Source organism: Catharus ustulatus, chromosome 3 (genome assembly GCF_009819885.2).
Source record: "Catharus ustulatus isolate bCatUst1 chromosome 3, bCatUst1.pri.v2, whole genome shotgun sequence".
Classification (NCBI taxonomy): Eukaryota; Metazoa; Chordata; class Aves; order Passeriformes; family Turdidae; genus Catharus; species Catharus ustulatus.
This window is the reverse complement of record NC_046223.1, coordinates 41,205,579-41,225,150: the sequence shown is the minus strand read 5'-3', so window position 1 is coordinate 41,225,150 and position 19,572 is coordinate 41,205,579. Positions and strand designations below refer to the sequence as shown.

The window sequence follows — 19,572 nt, the reverse complement described above, 5'->3', positions numbered from 1 at the left end:
TTTGGGATTTAGTGTCAAAGTTTCTCAATTGAGGCATCTCAAATATATCCATTGAGAACAGCCTCCTATCCCTTACTATTACTGTTCAGTTACTGTTCAGTATTTCTGTTCAAATGATCTGTTAGTTGGTCTGAGGCTGTTGAAATATCACTTCTAATGGTTCATAGCATCCTTTATAAATAATATGCTTTCTGTAGAATTTCATATTGCTTTCTTAACTCTGAGATAATGTATAGAAAATTTTCTCTTTTTTGAAAAATATTTTAAAACTGTGGCTCCTGTTTTGGATCATGCTTGAAGTTTAATCCAAATTTTTATGGAGAGAGACAAAACTTATCTCCACAAACACTTTAAATATACTAGGGAACACTCTTTTCCTCAGGTATTTCTTAGAGTCAGAACACTGACAATGTTAGGAAAGCTACTTTTTGGGGAGAAAGACTCAAGGGTAAGATTTTATCCTGTTTTCATCCTTCAGATTGCTTTTGCAAGGCTCTCTGCAGAATGAAGCATGGAAAGAGCAGTTGTATTCTCTGTCCTTCATGACAGCTTGTTGATATCCATAAGGCTCCCTGAAGCTGTGCTTCCTCTTAGAAGGGAATCTGGGATTCTGTGTATTTTGTTGTTTTCTTCTATCTTCTTGGGGTTTTTTCACTGGAATGTTTAAGCTAAAAATGTACCAAAATTCTGTGGTGAAATTAAGGCATGAGAATCCAATCCAATAACTTAATTTCTGCTTAAAGTTGCTTTATCTGGTATCATTGAGCATATCACAATGAGTTTGGTTAGTAAAGCTGAGAATATGCTTTCTGTGTCTGAGGGCAGGTTAGAAATGGAGGTTGTGGGAGCTGAATTATCCTAGTTTTCTACAGTTCTTGACTTTGGTAGGAAATGTAGGTATTTAGCAGTCCTGATGAATAGGAAACTTATTTAGGTGTTTAATTGTAGGCACTCAGGCCGAATTTTGAGTTATTTTTCTTTCTTGAGTTTGGATCTAAGTGAGGAGAGGGTGGGATTTTATGTCTTGTAAAATGTAAAAGCATGGAGGGAGAGAACTGGTTTGAGGCTGCATATCAGGGTTTGCCTAGAAGGAATGGCATTAAAGCTAGGCAGAGTAAAATGTGTGCCCCATATGAGAAAAAAAAAAGCTTACAAACAAGATACATTTGTCTGTAAGAGTGTTTTCCAAGACAACCAAAGAAAATGTTAGCGTGATGGACATTGAAAAGTACTCTGAAAAAAAAAAAAAGAGGCATTTGCTGGACCGTGGATAGAAAGGGTTTTCATTTCTGAATATTTAGCGTGAAACATGGTGATTTTGCTTGAAAATACATGGGGCAGCCAAAAGCTTGTAGCCACTTGTGCCTTGCTGAGAGATCAGCTTCCATAAAACTGAGCTCCTTTAAAGAAGGTGCCATGCTGTCAGCACATCTGTCTCGGGCAAGGGAAGGAAGTACTGAAGGTGGAGGATTGCCATTCATTAATTGCATCATATTGAGCTTCCAGGCAGACTTGAGACGGCCAAAAGGTGGAGATTTTTAGGTTCCTCCCCCTACTCTTCTATCTCCTCCCTCCTTCCCAAAAGAAACGTTTTGCCAAAACCTCCTTGTGGCAGAGCGAGGGTTTTAAAAGAAAAGTCAGGAACAAAGCAAGAATTTTGGAGACTAGGTTAATTCAAATCCTTTATTTTCTGAAAAGAAGACTTGTAATGTGTACACTCTATCAAGTGACACTTCTTTGTCACTGTTACTCAGCATGCAAATCCAAAAAACTTTAAACATATCAGCAATAATAAAATAGGGTCACAAGTCATTACCCAGCCTTGTAAATACAAGAGTCTACAGCTTCCAGTAGTTAATATAAGAACAAAAATTGTAAGAACTGGGGACATATTTGTACTTTGTTCAGTTTTATTAATATATGGATTACTCATGGAACAATTTCCTATGCTTTCAACAGAAATATTTCTGAGGTAAAATCTGTGTAAACTAGCTCATGCTTCAGAACTTTTTTAACATTAGGGCTCATTAATGAAATGGGTTTGTGAGTTTTGCAATTTCTTTTCAATTAGAAATGCATACTTGACTTATTCACTTAATACTGTGCCAGTTTGCACACTGTAATCTTGTATTTCTAGATGTAAAATGTGGTGAAGACTTTTCAGTGCATCCCAGCAGTTGCTTTTTGAATGGAAATATATTTACTACAAGTGTAGACAACTTAATGTGTGAGACAGGACATCTGCCAAGGATAAAGTCATGAATTAAATCCTATTTTTATCAAAGCTGTCAATGTGTTAAGGCTTGAAGTGTTTTGTTCCTAAAAAAAAAGTGCCTTGAAGTTATTTTCTTAGATTGACCCTGTCCTTGGCATCTGGACAGATAGAAACAGGAAATTAATTCTTGGGGATACATGGCATCTGCCACAAGGTTCTTGAAATGAAATGCACCTGAAATTACTGACTTGGACAATATTGAAATCTTCCTTGTGGTTTCTTTGAAAAATATTTTGCAAAGTCAGTGTTAAATGCAAATAACAAGCTGTCTAAGGATAGAATTGGGGAAGGCTTCAATTTGTAGTGTTTTTTACTAGCTTAAAACAATGAATATAACATGACTGAGATTGATTTTAATTCGTTTTAATTCAGCTTGTTAAAAAAAAAAAAGCTGAAGAAGGCAGAATGTTTGCAATGTGTCTGCAAGTTTCTTAATGTACAACATTAGCATGGATGTAAGTGGAAAGTCCGTGACTGAATGGAAAAACTCTGCAGTGTCCCCATGGCATTCCTGGCACTGCCTCCTGTGGCACAGGCACATTTGTCATTTGCTCCTCATTCGTCATCTCTGTTGTACCTGCACGTGGTACTGACAGCATGAATTGCTGGATAAAAAAGTGGGGCTTACATCCTTCCTTTTACTTTGTGGACTGGTTTTGAGGGTTTTTTTTGTTTGTGGTTTTTTGTTTGGTTGGGATTTCTTGTGGGTTTTTTTGATGTTGTTTGTTTTGGGTTTTTTAAACAAATTTAAAGTGCAAAATGAACCAATGTCTGCAGCATGCTGGAGCTAAGTGTACTAAAATGAGCAGTTTAATACAACCACCAGAGGTCCAGAAACATCCAGCAGGAAAAATACAACCTTGTTAGAAAATCAAGCCGAATTTGCATTACCAGACATCAAAGGTTGTGAATTTTTGTTTTGACATGTAATTACTCTTCATTATGTACTATTAGCCTATTGGATGCTTGCTTGCATTACAAATAGCTGTAGAGAAAATAAGGTTGGGATATTAGCAATTAAACTTTCTGAGTAATATTTTCCCTCTGAAGGTTACTAAAATGAGATCCTGAAGACTTGCCTGAAGGGAGATAGTGAGTCAGTAGAGCCCAGAATCAGCTCTCCTGGCATTAAAACACTTGTGCTGTACATTACATCAACCATTTCCCCATATCTAAACCTGTTAGGTGGCATAAGGCCAAAAGAAGTGGCCAAGACTCAGCTAACCTTGGCTGAATTCACACTAGAAAACCATAAGAAACATTTTTGTTTGTCAGAGCTTGATGGGTATGCTTGATGCAAAAAGCTGAAGCTAGCAGAGCATTCTACATTCCTCATGGAGCCACAAGCAGAGAAGCACAAGCATGTCTGTAGGTCCCAGAACGTGCTCTCCAGGTCTGAGCCCTGTGTGACAGGCACTAGTTTTGCCCATTGTCTCTCTGAGAAGACCAACAGGAGCTTCTTTAAGGAGCTGTGGTGTCAGCAGCTCCTGATTTCTCTGCAAATTACCACTTTCCAACAAGTGTTTCCTCACTTACTTATTCCTTGTCCAGATTTAAATTTAATTAAACTTTTTGTTGGTGTGACAGTCCTGTTCTGCTCTGTGGGGTCCTTCTCCCACATATTTTCCCTCTGAACAGACCTGTCCAGCCTGGTGAGAAACATAAATACTGTGCATAAGATTTACAGGGAAATACAGTGGTGGCTTGATCAATTTTGATCAAAATTGATCAATTCAATTTGAATCAATTTTGAACATTTCACTTTCTTAGAAGTAATAATATGAAAACAGTGAGATGTGGGGAAGACCTTGTTGGTGAAGTGGGTGTGGGTAAACTGAGGAGTTAGGTACAGAGAACAGAGGTACATCACATACAGCTTGGAAGAAATAAATTAATTGTGTTCAGAGCAGTGTAAGAAAGGGTACAGTGGAAGGACCTAGAAAGTGGCTCAGTTGATGTAAGAGCATGCTATGTGTGAGTTCAAATAATCCCTAGACTGAGTTAAGGTTCTCTCCTTTCCTCTGAATCTGCTGCACCCACATGATGAAAAACATAATCAGTTATATAAAACTGCTGGTGTCAGTCAGTGGAGGTTACCTCAAATAAGATAAAGAAAACAGTTTTCTGTCTGAGATCTTCCTTGCTGATGAGAGGCAGAGAATTTGTTTTCAGTAACCCCTCATTGCTGAATCTGTTAAAATCCTTTTATTTTGTATGGATAAGAGAGTTACCTAGAGCAAGAAATTGGGAAATAACTTTGGCAGTAAAGAGTTCAGGAAGGGTGGTAAGCTTTGAGGCCACATTCAAGGCAGTTACTAATTCCAAAGCATGGGATTATCTAGATTTAGATACAAATTGCCAGATGAATACTAAAAATGTTATCCTTACTTATAAAATATAAAATAGGGCTCATTAACTGTGTGTTTGCCTTTCATGTGAACTAGTAAGGAGAAGGAAGAAAACAGTAAAGGAGGAGTAAAAAATCCTCACAAAGCAATGTAAAAGAGATTGATTTGATTTTTAAAATTCTGCAGTTACAGATTAGCACTTATATCTCTTTATGTAGAGGTGTTAACATTGTCTAGCCGTGAAGCACCCAGTTTGTCTGAAGCCTTACAGTAATCTTCATGAAATGTTCAAAGTAGAGGAAAAATGATAGATTTCAAAATTCATCAGATCTTTTATTGATATTAAAAGAATTATGAAAGAAAGTTTGATTCTCAGCACTGCATACTTTTATAAAGAGAGGCATATGCTTAAAATGAAAAGATTAATATTTCCAGTAAAAGTCTGTTTTGGTCATTAATGTCAGCAAATCTGAGTACTTTTGTACTTAAGACCTGAACACTAGTTTTTTAACCTCCACCAACATATCCCAGTAGGGAAAGTTGTGTTTACATTAGCACCCTTTAGGAACTATATACATTGAAGTATAAGAAAAGGTGATGTTTGTGGTAGTCTCCCAACAGGACTCCTGCTAGGACATTTATGACAATGCTTGTACTTTCTGTCCTCAGATTTCTATAGTCTCTGAAGCATTGTATGTCTTCTGTGTGGGGTCGGGTGTTTTGTTTTTTGGTTGGTTGTGGTTTTCTTTGTTGGTGTTTTTTTGTTTGTTTGTTGGGGTTTCTTTGTTTTGTTTTGTTGGGGTTTCTTTGTTTTGTTTTGTTGGTTGGTTTTGGGTGGTTTTTTGCATGTGTGTTTTGTTTTGTTGTTTTAGTTTTTGTTTGGCTGGAGTTTTTAAAATTTACCCTTTAGTTCAGGATAATACGGTAAAGAGTATCTATTATTCTACTACTTTTCTCTGCATCCCCTATAGTCACTGTTGTGCCTGTCCCTCTTTGCAGCTTCAAATTAAATGGCCTGTTAAAAGTGGTGAGTGGTTCTTGCTTGTGTCATCTACTTGTTCCCACTTGTTCACTCAGGAAAACTTGGTTTAAACAGCTCTTGTCATCTACAGAATTGCTAAGATATTGAAAAATGTATTCTTGGTCAAGATATTCTACTCCCACATTTGCTAGTTTAATCTATCTTTGTGCCAGGCACTCTCTTAGGGACTTTGATGGGAGCTTCAGTTTATTTTGTTGGCTTTCCCCAGTTGGTGCTGTCTAGTGCAGCAGGCACTGAAGTCACTGGAAGTTTGATCATTGACTTTCATGAGGGAAACCTCAGGATCTGAGCATTTGAGCTGGAGAGGGCACTTAGCAGTACTCAAGCAAAGATCTGACTAAGTCAACGGGAGTTTTGCCACCTTCCAAAAATGCAGGATGGCACTCTGCCTTTGCCTCGCACTCCCAAATGCTAAAGAGGGAAAGCAAAACAAACCAAGTTTGTTGCTTGCTGTCTGTACTCTACCCAGAGTACTTGAAAGTTGTCTGTGCTCTGCCCAGACTACTTGAAAATGTTTCTCAATACATGTTTGCATCAAAAGCTGTAGAGAATTTCAGTCCTATTAAATACTAAAAGTGGAGATCCTGAAACATACTTATCCCAGAGTCTTAATACCCACATAAATATGGACAAAACTGCTGTATGTTTTCACAGGCTATCATATCCTATGTAAGTATATGTTTGCACACTGAGTTACAAAGTGGTGAGTTCTTTTAAAGAGCTCTTCCAACAGAATCTTGAGGCTTTGTGTAAATCTTATATATAAGGAAAATTATATGCCAGGTTAAACAAGATCCAGAACCTTCCTAGAAAAGTGGCAATTACATGCACATCAATGCCTCAACAGCAGTACCAGTAGGACATTCCTCCTCGGTGTCTAGGAAAAAGCAGCTGACAAGTAGAAAAGCACATCTCAATTACAGATATATAATGATAAATGTGTTCATTATTATTATAAGAGGGAAAAGGGGTAAAAAATCTAGGTGGTGGGAAAGCAGGTGTTGGCTCTTTAGGGAATTAGAAGAGGGAAGTTTTGACCTTTGGAAGGTGGGTTTCATCCCTGGGCTTATTGGGTGCTGGCCTAGCCCGGGGGCAGCAGAGACATGGATCCGGCTCCAAAGGTGGTGTTAATCACTTGTGTCTCCCCCAGAACTGCAAGCTGAAAGATATTTAAACCAATACTTCCAGTACTTAAACACACGGGCATTTTGGCACGGCATCCTCAGGCGGTTAAAGCTGCAGAGGGGCAGCTGGTACCCTGGGACCGCAGGGACGGGCTGGTTCCCGCTGGGAAGGTGGCTGGGGGAATAATGTCCCGGGGAATAAGGCAGGGAATGACGGACAGGCCTTCTGAACACGACGTGACAGCTGGAGGCTACCAATCTTCCCATGCAGGAGGGAAAGTATTGCTATAAATCGGGGATCTTTATAGCTGTTCGGCTGGAGGAAGTTTTTTGGCTGTAAACTGTCATGCACTGCAGCTCCCGCTGAAAAGACTGGGGAAGTGGGGACTCCTCTCTCCTGAGAACCAAAGTGCAATTAAGATCAGAAAGAGGGGGAAGGAAATAAAATAAAGACGACAGGAATACAACCTGAGGAAAAACTTCACGGTTTGGGTGTGTTGGTTCTTTTGGAGCAGTTGTTAGGTTGTTTTTATTTTTATTTATGGCATTCTCAAGATTATACATAAACTCCTGGAAACTTTTTTCTTTTAATGATAATTTCAAAATTCAAAGCTCGAAAGACTTTTTTTTTTTTTTCTTTTTAGGAGACCAGCTAAATTTGAGACCATACATTGTTTATCTGGGATGAGCAGCTCACTCATTTGCTAAGTATTAAGTAAAATGTGAGATAAATCAAGTTGAACTTCAGCTTTCCTCTCTTTGCCTAAAGAGAGCGAACAATGCAAAAAATATTAAGCATATGATAAGTCTGGTGCCGAAGAGCGTCTCATCCCTTGAGTGCATGTATATATATAGAGGGATTGGTCCTTCTTGAAGCATCCGTCTGAAAGAATTAAATGGTGTTTTAAAAGCTCAGATCACAGAAATACAAATTTAGATCGTCTCTAATTATTTGATGTATACATTTTCAGAACAATTCAAATTCCACAGAAACCGCTCCGCCGCTTTCAATTCCGGCTGTTCCTGCCGCTTTCGGCTCTTAAACACGTTCATTGTCAGGTGGCGTGGAGCTGAGGAAAAGCTGAGACAAGACAGGACCCACCATCACCACCCCCACTGCTCCTGTCCCTTTTCCCCTCCCCGCTTCCCCGTGCACCGCACCCTAAAAGTGACGGGACATCTGCAAGGGGCGACGAGTCCCCTCTCTCCCTGACACCTCACGGAGCTGTCTGTGCGAGTCCTTCGGGGTTAGCCTCTCCTGGTACCCGGTTTTTTCGGATAAAGATGTTAGAAATGCCGCCTTCAAAGCCCAGACCCCGCGATGGGGCTGCCAGCCCAGCCGGGCGTGCCGTGCTCAGGCTGGGGTTGAGCGTCCGTGGGTTTTGTTAGGTCGGGGTTGCTCGCTTAGAGTGAGATAAACACCTGATAGCGAAAAGATCCAACTACGGCTAGCAGTGACCACGTAGCGACTTCATAAACTTTGCCCGTAATTTATTTGCAAATGCTGCTTTCCCCTTCCGAAGAGGACAAAAAGCAGGCAGTAGGTGCTCAGGCAGAAAGAGCTTTAAGGAACTTTAAAGCAAGAATTACTCTGAAGGGACAACACTTTTCCGCCTGTTTCTGCACAGTGGTTGAGGAGAGATGGCTCGAGGAGTTCGGCTTGTCAGATCGAAGGGGTAAAAAAGCTCTGCGGAGTTGAGTAAGTGAATGATGTACGAGCCTGATGGCGCTGGGTAATGAAAATACAGCCCTAAACCACAGCTACTAAGCCAAAATCGCCGTCTGCATCCCGCAAAAGGGACCTTCAGCGTGCCTTCCCCCGGCAGCCCTGACTTCCAGCTCCTTTTGCTGCCAGGCAGCTTTACTGTGTATCCCGGGCACTTTCTCCTAAAATTCGAAAAATCCCGGCAGCGATGGTGCAGGGTGTTTGGGGAAGAGGAGATGCCTGTTTAAAAACAACTCTGCTCTTTACACCGCTCCGCTTCTTTCCCTCTCTCCTTTGCTCCCGTTTAAAGAACTTGTTATTGTTTAAAGAGACCCCATTGAACTATTTCCTGCTCATTGTCACCTCTCTCCCCCTCGCCCTCTATCCAGGGATTCTCACGGAAAGGTAATAAACTTCCCTCACACCACAGACCGTCGCAGCTCCGGAGAATGCAAACTACTACAACACCGGCCGGCGGGAGTGCTTCAGAGCATCCCTCCTTTCCCTCGTCCCGGCCCTTTAAAATAAATTCACCCCGTTGCAAAGTTTCGCCCATGAGTTTCTACATTATTGCCTGCAGTAGCTCGCGGGGGTTTCTCCTTCGCACACGAACCAAAGCCTTTAAATATCGGTCTGTTTTCAGGAGCATGTTTTTGTCTAGGTGAGATTGCTATCGATGTGATTTTCAGATTTTAAATAAAGTTATTTAAGTGGGATGGCTCTAAAGCATCGCCGTGGAGCATCTCTCGGTTGCGAAGGCACAGCCCGTGCTGGTGCTGTGGGGCAGAGAAAATTCCGCCACTTTTCTCCCGGGCTGGCTCAAAGCGGGGAGCGGCCGTGCCGTGCCAGCTGTGTGTCCAGCCGCTGTACAGCGCGGCTCCAGCTCTTTGGCTGGCTTTTCCCGCAAGGGCTGTGGCTGCCAGCTGCGCCCTTCCCTGCAGCAGGAGTTCCTGACAAGGGGGCAGGGGCGTGCGGGCGTGGTGCTGCTGTCAGCTTGCGGCCGCCTGGAGGAGAGGACTGCCCGTTTTTTCCCCAAAAGATGAACCCGCGGCGGGAGCGCCTCCCGTCCGGCGCTGCCCGCCTGGAAGCGGAGCGGGGCTCCGGCCGCGCCGGGAGGGTGCCACGCTGCCCGGTTGTGAGGCTGTTGCCGAGATGGGCCATTTCCTCCGCGGCTGCCGGAGCCCCGGCCCCGGCGGCTTTGATAGAGGTGCAAACATTTGGGGGCAGATTTACATAAAATAGCCGCGTTTAATCCCGCGGGCTGCAATTAACATCACAGGCTCCCGCGGGCACCGTTCTGATATGGCCGCGGGCGGCCAATGGGCAGCGCCGCCCGCGGCCATCAAAGGCGCCGCCCGCCAATCAGCGGGGCCCCCCCGCCGCGGCGGTGACGTCACCGCGGCCCGTTTATGGCGGGCTATAACAGCGGCCCGGCCGCTGAGGGCGCGCGGAGGCGGTCGGGCCCGGCGCCGTGTCCTCGCCAGGGAGCCGCCGTGCCAGGGAGCTGCCCCGCGGGGCCAGGATGAGCTCCCCCGGCGCGGAGGGCGCGGGCAAGCCCGCGCAGTACCGCGTGGATCACCTGCTGAGCGCCGTGGAGAGCGAGCTGCAGGCGGGCAGCGAGAAGGGGGACCCCACGGAGCGGGAGCTGCGCGTCGCGCTGGAGGACAGCGACCTGTGGCTGCGCTTCAAGGAGCTCACCAACGAGATGATCGTCACCAAGAACGGCAGGTAGGGAGGGGCCCCGCCGACCCCCGCCGCCTCCCGAGCCCTGCTCCGGGCGAGGGGTCCCGGCGGCGGGCCCGGGGGTCGCGGCTGCCTCCGCCGTGCCTCGCGCCTCCGTGTCGCCCCGCAGGAGGATGTTCCCGGTGCTGAAGGTGAGCGTGTCGGGACTGGACCCCAACGCCATGTACTCCTTCCTGCTGGACTTCGTGGCGGCCGACGGGCACCGCTGGAAGTACGTGAACGGGGAGTGGGTGCCGGGCGGGAAGCCGGAGCCGCAGGCGCCCAGCTGCGTCTACATCCACCCCGACTCGCCCAACTTCGGCGCGCACTGGATGAAGGCGCCCGTCTCCTTCAGCAAAGTCAAGCTCACCAACAAGCTCAACGGCGGCGGGCAGGTAAACACCGGGACCGCCGGTCAGCGCGGCTGCCCCGGGCTCGCTCTCTCCTTACTGCTCGTTTTCATGCTTTCCTGACCGAACGTGCCGGGATGGGTCGGGCTTTTCCCTACTCCCCCCCAATTCATTCATTCATTCATTCGGAAGAGCTGTTCCTTCCACCGAGGATGGGTGCCTCGATGTTTTATCACTTTGTCTTTTTTGAAAATCTCTTTCTGGTCTGAATATCTGCTGATGTCAGTGGTGTGGTAGATGGATCTTTCTGCCTGACTTACCATTGATGCATTTGTGACTCTGCAAGTGCCTTGTCAAGTAAACAGGGATGAGGATAACGGTGCTGAAAGTTGTGATGTCTGTCCTCACTGTGCCTTTCCTTCTCTCACAGCTTCAGCTTTAGGCTTTATTGGTACTTACTGCCTTTCCCACCTCTGATGGAAAGATGGATACTTCTACCTGAGCGCCTTTTGTGCCTTGGCAATGTCTGCCACTCCTGTGTCACTGCTCACCTGCTCTATTTGTTCGCAGATCATGTTGAACTCCCTGCACAAGTACGAGCCCCGCATTCACATAGTGCGGGTGGGTGGCCCGCAGCGGATGATCACCAGCCATTCCTTCCCAGAAACGCAGTTTATAGCTGTGACAGCCTACCAGAATGAGGAGGTATGCCCAGCGGGGAAGAGAGGATGCCACTGCCGGGATGTTTCAAGTAGCAAAGCATGCATGTTGCAGAGCAAAATAATGGATCTCCTTTTGCATTTTCTAATACTTCTTATGCTTTTTTTTTGAAGCTAAATATAAGAGATGAAACTGATGTATGTAAAAGCCCTATGAATGAACTGTAGAGCAAAGTTCTGATCATTGTTCGCCTCAATATGTGCTGCAGATTTGTTATGGGGGCAGTGACTTTTAAAAGACTCTAGGGGTCAAACAACTTATGCTAAAAACTACAATTGTCATTTTCAGCTACGCAGCGGAATGAGTGAATGTGCCATTTTTGGAGCAGCCCTTTTTCTGTTAGCCCAAATGCATTACTGTGTTGAATGAAGTTGTAATTATCAAGTTTTCTGGGATTTCTTTGATGTCCAATCTACTCTGGCTTGAAATGTGAAGATTTTTATAACTATTTAGTTTATTGCCTTTCTTAGGTGTTTCTTTAGATGATCAATGAACACAGGCAATTTAATCTTTTAAAATTTGGCAGAGAGACCAACTTCTAGTGCTTTGATAATACTTCATACCTTAAGGAGCTGTTTAATTCATGCCCATCAGTTGCTATTATGGGCCTACTTTTATTTCTTCAAAGATCTGTGATTTTGCTAACTTCCGTGGATAGTCCTAATTCAAATCCTAATATCAATGCGATAATGAATGGTGATATATGTGAATAAAGATATTTGTTGTTGTTTTTAGATCACAGCTTTAAAAATTAAATACAATCCGTTTGCAAAGGCATTTCTTGATGCAAAAGAAAGGTGAGAGCTGTTAACTTAATTCTAAAATGTGGGCTTTTAAGATATATTTATGAAGGCATATTCTTAACTGATATAACACGATTTCTTTTATAGAAGTGATCACAAAGACATGATGGAGGAAGTGGGGGACAACCAACAGTCTGGATATTCACAGTGTATGTTTCCTTTCATTGTACGTCACAGGCATAACTTTGATTTCTTCCATCTACTCTCTGTTAGTTTAAGCGAAACTTTGAGACCAGTGCTTGACGGCTGACTTGCTACTTCACAGAGAGGAATGTTACCAATCTCTATGGTTGTGGTTCATGCATGTTTATGATTGTATAAGCACTATAATCTCTGTGTGTGGTTAGGATTCATTGCATTCAAAACCATTTAATAGAATCCTGCAGAGTTCCCTTTGTGTCCAAAAAGACTTCTGCCTTTTTATTCAAAGACAGCAATGTTCACATAGACATGGAGACAAAAGTTCATTTCATAGAATTTATTGAGACAATACTCATGTTTTAAGTACTCTAAGAAAATTATGGGCATTTGCTTAAAAATGTTCTTTCTGATGATTGAAAAGCATTAGCATTTTAATGATTTCTGTTTTAACAGATGATTGACTACAATACGCAGCCTTAAAAGGATGGGGGAGTTGATTTGCAGTGGGAATTATTTTGTTTCAGAGAAAATAATTAATTTTTAAGAGGAGTTCTTAGTGGTCTGAGGAACTTCAGAGCTTAGTTGTAGATTGAGACCCCCAAAGAGCAATTTAAAACTGAATACCATGCTAACAATTACTGAGTACACACTACCTACGTATGGGAGGGTTTAACAATTTCCATGTTTCCTTTCTGTGGTTGTGATTAAATGGTAATTTAAAAAACATTTAAAAAAATTTTTAAAAGTTAGCTTGGCATAAGACTTTTTCTAGGCTGCTTTCTAGTTTTCCTTCATAAGGGCATTTATCAAACTTGTGATGAGCCAGGTTTTTCAGCTGTGTTGAAACTCTGTTTCCTTTCCTGAGTGTGCATTTCCTCGCTGTTCAGTTATCTGCCTCATTGCTGAGATTCTCTGCCTGGCTGCACCACGCACCCCTCTTACAGAGCTCTTTCTTCCCCACAGTAGGCAGCTGGCTTATTCCTGGCAGTGGGACTCTGTGCCCCCCTGGCAATCCCCACGGGCAGTTTGGAGCCCCGCTGTCGCTGTCCCCTGCCCACAGCTGTGAGAGGTACTCCTCACTGAGGAGCCACCGGCCCGCGCCCTATGCCAGCCCCTACGCACACAGGAACAACTCGCCAAGTGAGTCTGAGCCTGTTTGTTTTTACCTGTGGCTGTTGTCAGTGTCTGTCGGTGAAAGTTCCACCACAGGATGGATAGCAACAATAAAGATATGAGTAATCTGCAGATCTTTTAAAAAAGGCGTGCTCAGAAGTAGCCAAGTATCTTAAGACTTAGTATCTCAGGCAGTGGGTACTTCAGGGTGAAAAGGGCATTTTTGCCAGTAGGGGTTTTTTGGTTTTTTCTTTTTTTAAAAATTTCTTCTGGTGAAGAAGAATGGTTAACAATTTTAACTTTCAGGCTACATAGATATTGAAGGTTCCCATTTAAAAAATATTTATTTTGACTTGCAAAGTAATACATGGGCTTCTAGATACAGCCTGACCAATCTTGTATGTAACTCTGTAGTTCAGTTTGAAGTGGAAAACTAGCTCTCCGTGAGCTTTTCTTGCATCTTGGAAATTTTTGTGCAAGATTTAAAAAAGAATAAAAATTCGCTGGTGTTCTTTCTTCTTCCCTGGTCCTCAGTAAAAAAACACCTTCCCTTAGCTAGCTACCACAGCAGCTTCCTTCTTGCTATGGGTGACTGTATGGCATTCCCTTTATGGCTTCCTAGTGCCCCTGCTGTGGGAGCCAGCCAATTTGGGTCACAAGCCAAGTAGTCTGAGCCACAGACCAGTCACTCCTGGTGGTGCCTAAGGCAGGTTTCAAGGTGGCATGCTCAGCTCAAAACTGGGATATGTGATCCAGTGATAGGCTTGTTATCCAGCTTTGCCAGACTGTTACTGCCAGTGTAGGTGATGGGGATGGAAGGTCTCCAGGTGACAGGGCAATGCCAATAAAGGTGTGAGCTTGACATAGCTGTTTTTTGTTGTGTGCATAATTTTGTTTTTTTTCTTTGCCAAGGCAGTAGTGGGGAAGGGTGGTTTAAATCTCTGCATTGCATTTAGATGGATACAAGATTGCTGTTTGGCCTGATTCTAGTGTTTGCAAGTGATTGTGTTTTCTCAGCAGCCTATGCAGACAACTCCTCTGCCTGCCTATCCATGCTGCAGTCCCATGACAACTGGTCTTCTCTGGGAGTCACCACACACACAACCATGCTGCCCATGGGTCACAGCACTGGCACAGCTACCAGCTCCAGGTAGGAGTTCCATCCCTCAGCAGCCCTCAAATCCCTATATTGGCACTTTCTAGGAAGAAAAGGCTGAAAAAGGAGGTAAAGAGTCACCGGCGTATTAGAAGCCATTGATATGAACTGTTTGTACTCTGTGGGGCACTGGAAAGGACTGTCCACAAGGAAAACAGATTGAAAAAACAGATTTTTTTTTGTGTATGTGTTTTGGTTTTGGTAATGTAGATACTTGTGGCAGCAGCAATATTCAATAGATTAAGGATTACAGATTGCTTAGACAAACTTAGACTGAATTTGAGGATGCTCTCAAGTTTCATCTCTATTATGCATAATGGTGTTTTAAAAGTTTATTTTCTTTATCCTTTCCACTTTGGCTGGTCACAGCTTTCCAAACTATCTCCATAAACCCTTGTTCTGCTACAAATGATGAGCAGTGAACTCTAGTGTAAAGAAGGAGCACACGGCTGGGGCAGTAATTCTTTACTTAAGCATTGCCACACTAACCAGCATAGCATGGGATTGTACATGTAGTGAAAGTCGGATATTTTGCAATCATAAAAAAAGAATCTTTTCTTTGTAATTATTATCTTAAACTTTTGGACCCTTTAGCAAAAATTTAGCTTGCAGTTAGTCCCTTAAGACTCTTTCCTTTCGAGAACTAAGCTTGAAAGTTGAAAAAGATGCAGAAAATGTGGTAAAATATTTGCTGTTAACTGCAGAGGGGCAAGATTTGGACATCTTTCTCTGCAATTCAGACCTACCATTCTGTTTGTGGAAAGTGTTTTTGCATTTGAACCATGAACATGGATTCTTAACTAATCAGGTTATGTACTACTGCCCAGTAGGAGTTAACTGTATTACTGAACATAAGTTTTAGTCCTGAGCACAGATTGAGTAAAGAGGTTTTTCTAGCACTTGTTTCTCTGTCTGATCCCCAGGATGCATGTTTAGGAAGTTGCAAAGTTCTCTGAATTTCAATTCCTGCATTGAGTTGTTCAGTAGGTAAAACCAGCAGAGCTGGAACTGTGGAACCTCAAGGATGGCGTTTCTGCCACCCCTTTTGTCTAACCCCCTATCTGTTGCAAAACAGGGGAGTTCAGTTTTTGTGGAGGTGCCATGAGCACAAATTCTGCCTGGGGGTCCTTCCCGCCTCGCAGTGGCTGGGAACTGCCTAGAGAGTTTCACTGTTTCCAGCAGACAGACCTGGCTTGGGGGCCGTGTTGTGAGCTGAGGAGCTGCCAGTGGGCACTGGAGTCACTAATACCTGGTTTTATCCATGCTTTCCCTCTTGCAGTCAGTACCCCAACCTGTGGTCTGTGAGTAACAGCACCATCACGCCGGTGTCGCAGCCCAGCGGGATGTCCAACGGGCTGAGCTCCCAGTTCCTGCGCGGCTCTCCAGGACACTACTCTGCTCTGCCCCACCCAGTGCCAGCAGCCTCCTCTGCCTCACCCCTGTACGACGGCGCCGCGCCCGCCGACCTGCCCGAGAGCCAGTACGATGCCTCTGCACATGCCAGGCTGGCATCCACGTGGACACCTGTCACCTCCCCTTCCATGTAAACCCAGGCCTTCTCTGAGACACTTCTAGCTACTGAATTGCTTTAGGTGCTTGATCCTCAAGGAGGAGAAAGAGGAGACGTGAAGGAAACTGCAACCAAAAAGCATCTGCACTGCTCTGCATAGAGCATCCACATTATACCTCTTATAGTGAACAGTGCATCACTGACTTCATGTAGAGTTTACAAACCTGGTGAGTGTGCAATTCTGAGAGCAGATTCACTGCTTTTAATATTTTTTCTTTTTTTAGAGTTTGATAGACCTAAGTTTTTAAACTTTTACTTGGATTCCAAATTTCTCAGTGTTCTGATTTATTTGGACCTGAAATTTGGCATCAGTCTTGAGTAAGTTACTCATAACTGTTTTTCAGTTAATTTTTTTAAATGGCAAACTTAGCTATAGTCATGAGAAGATTTTTTTATTAACCATCTAGTTAGAGGCATTCTGAAATATGCACAAATGTAGCTGAGGAGTGAAGTTTTTGGAAAACCATGTGCACTAACGCGTATTTGCTTCACAAATACGTTGTGTTATTAACTGTATACTTGTTTCCTTGCTGCTGAATTAATGTCGAGACAATCTTTGAGGACTATGTTCTTCCCAATAAAAACAGTATTAATGTTTGGTCTAAAAAGTTTTACCCAAAAGACTCCTTTTAGAGGTAGGTTTTGCTATTTGATCATGTAGGTTTCAAATACCCTCCATCTTAGCTACACGTGTCTTTTTCAAACAATGTCTAATTAGAAGCCCTATCCAAAACCTTTTTGAACCATTGACAATACATCACTTGAAAGTTTTTTTGGTTTCTTTGAGTCTTTGGCTCAGGCCTTAAGAGAAACAATTCAACACCTTAGGGAATCGTTCTAATTTATTTTATTTCAATCTTGTACTCAGATTTGTATTTATTATTTCATAAGTTACAACTTTATCTTCTACACACTAAGATATGTAAATAATCCCTCAACCTAGAGTGTATTCTTTTAAGACAATCATATGTGGGAGATGTCATCCTATGGCACATGGAACAGCATGGATGTAAGTAGTTAAATTACTAGAAGAGGAAAATCTGTAGTTGCCAAGGATTTTGCACAAAAGTGCAGATATACAAAGATTTAAAACACACTGAGTACTTGACTTGCTGGAAGGAACAGGTCTTGATAAAATATTTCCTTCATTACTGATATGAAGTAATGTGATCCAAATGCCTAATGCAGGCTAACCCAAAACATTGGCTGCAAGTGTGCCCTCAGACATGTCTTTCTCCCACTGAATCTGGCAAACACATACCCTGAGGAAAGTGAGGTCTTTTGCATAAGCCATACTAGATGACTTGTATAATGAAGTGCCTAATATAACAAAGCAAAATTCTGTATCAGGGAATTCCTTAAATAACTCATTGATGTGTGCTTGTGTGCTGCAGTGGCAGCTTTAAGATGAAAAAGCATATACTTGCCACCATTTTGGTCTGTTTGGTAGCCTTTGGACAGGTTCCTGCACCTGGAAAGGTTTTGGCAGGGCATGTTTGCTACAGAGACAAGTCTTCCAAGGTACTCCAGCAGGAAACAGCACCAGAAGTGGATGGCTGCACAGCCACATGCTCTGTCGATATGTAAATACTGACCTAAGTGCTCCTATTTTGTTGTGAAGGTAAATTGTGTAAATTATGTAAGTGCATTATTATTTAGACTATTTTGTAGAAATTAGCAGCATCTTTCATTGTGAGGTTTTATACTTGTATTTTGGGCGTATAATTTAAGTTAAGAGAAAAAAAAAAAGTAAAGACTTAAGAAAAACTCCATGCTTGTTTTCCAGTTTGTGGAGGTGGTGGGAAAGGTGAAACAAATGCACATCAACCATATTGAACCTGGAGTATGCTGACCTTCCACTGAGCGTTTTCACAAATGCTTCCTGCTGCACGTCAGCTTCTGCCTGTGGGCAAAAGTTCAAACAGTTCTCATTCACCTCTCCCTGCTTTCTTCACCCCCGTCTGCTTCTCCCTTGTTTTGGTGAATCTGTGATGACTGGTATTCAGAGGTGCGTAGGGTGCTGGGTGAGAGCTCTTTTCCCACAGTGCCCAGTTCCTAGCCAGGCCTGGATGCAAGCCTGGCACCTGCTGTGTTATACCTCAATAACCAGATTTTCAAGTGTTTCAGAGTCCCTGTCCCCAGTAATAAATGCCAGGCTGCTGCCTGGTACTTTCAGCTGTTTCAGGGGTCTGTTATCAGCTGATCAGCGCTACTCTGGCTCTGTGTGCAGCTGAGGCTGTGTATGCCAGGTCAGAGGGCTGACTTGGGGGAGCCCTGCTCCTGTTGGAGTGGGAGCCGGCCAGCTTTATCCCTTGCCCCAGAGCTGTGCCCTTAAAGCACGCATGATCAATCTGCCATAGAATCATTTAGTTTGGAAATGAGCTTAATCCAGCACAGCACAGTCCACCACTCAACCATGTCTCTAAGTATCACATCTATATGTCTTTCCAACACCTCCAGGCATGGTGACTCCGCCATTTCCCTGAGCAGCCTGTGTGCTGAAGAGGACCCATAAAGCAGGGGAGAGGTGCTAAACCTCAGTCTGGAACCTGTCTCTGGGCATGGCTCTTGGCAGGCAGCCCCCTGTGGGTGTCTTTCCCCCACCGGGCCTGTGTGGAGAACAGGGCTCAGTAATGTCTCATGTTCTTGCAGACCTTGTACTGCAGAAGTGGTTCCATGTCCATGTGGACAAAAACAGTTGGGGCGACTTCTAGGAATGAGCTATGGCTCTCTGAACTAACCTCCCTGCAGCTAAAGCCTTTGGGCTGTGTAGTGGAGGAGTTCAGCCTTGCTTAGTGCTGCTATCAGATGCATCTTACCTACTTGGTTTTTTCTTCTGCGAGATTTTTTTTTTCCCTCCCATACTTTCCAATTAAAGAAACCAAAGCCTTTCATTGAGTGCAATTTAAAAATCACTTTAAAGCAGATGGAGCATTTAAATACCTGTGTACTTGCGTCTGAAAATGAACTTTGTGTGACCCAGCTGGAGAAGCTTTTCTCACCTGTGGGCTGAGGGCAGCAGCGCTGTGCTCTACTCCTTCCTCAGCTGCTGGCTGATGCAGACCTGAGGCTGCTGGGGGAGGTGCTGATGTAGGTGACATTTCCAAATGCTGAGGAAGGCTGGTGTGAGATGGCTCACCTCAAACAGCCCCCACCTGTGGTTGTGGCTCTGCTGTTTCCTTGTACCAGCTCCACCATGACTCTTCACCACTCCTGACTGTGCTGCACATCAAACAAATACTGGGGTTACAGACTACTGTGAGGCTGGGAGAGGTCCAAATCCCCTGGAACAAAGCTGTCACCAAATGCTCAGAACTCTTAGGAAACTTACACTGTTTGCCATCTCAGTGGGTTAATGCTTTTTTATGTTTATTTTCCTCTGGGTAACGAATAATTGCTGGCTGTAAAAAAATCTTCGTAAAACTCTCATCCCAGGTGTGCAGAAATGTCTCGTTCTGCTTCCAAAAGCCACGTCAATACAGAGTTCCAAGCAGGAGTAAAAT

At 43.7% G+C, this 19,572-nt stretch overlaps 1 protein-coding gene across 2 annotated transcripts; it reads left to right on the top strand.

Moving 5' to 3' along the window:
- Positions 1-9,939: 9,939 nt before the first annotated feature.
- On the top strand, positions 9,940-17,819 carry TBXT (T-box transcription factor T). 2 transcript variants are annotated; one of them, XM_033056627.1, is made up of 8 exons: positions 9,940-10,222; positions 10,347-10,611; positions 11,137-11,271; positions 12,022-12,083; positions 12,177-12,238; positions 13,194-13,370; positions 14,361-14,493; positions 15,779-17,819. In XM_033056627.1, the coding sequence occupies exons 1-8, from the start codon at positions 10,017-10,019 to the stop codon at positions 16,044-16,046; spliced, it is 1,308 nt and encodes a 435-aa protein (XP_032912518.1). In that variant the 5' UTR covers positions 9,940-10,016; the 3' UTR covers positions 16,047-17,819. The 2 variants fall into 2 exon arrangements, with proteins under 2 accessions (XP_032912518.1, XP_032912519.1); XM_033056628.2 differs by having other exon boundaries at positions 9,950-10,222; positions 14,364-14,493.
- The last annotated feature ends 1,753 nt before the right edge of the window (positions 17,820-19,572 follow it).

Excerpts from the sequence above, each read along its gene's own strand:
- TBXT (XM_033056627.1), top strand. The coding sequence starts at position 10,017 with ATGAGCTCCCCCGGCGCGGAGGGCGCGGGCAAGCCCGCGCAGTACCGC. Across the intron at positions 10,612-11,136 it reads AGCTCAACGGCGGCGGGCAG|ATCATGTTGAACTCCCTGCA; the intron begins GTAAACACCGGG and ends ATTTGTTCGCAG. Across the intron at positions 12,239-13,193 it reads ACAGTCTGGATATTCACAGT|TAGGCAGCTGGCTTATTCCT; the intron begins GTATGTTTCCTT and ends TCTTCCCCACAG.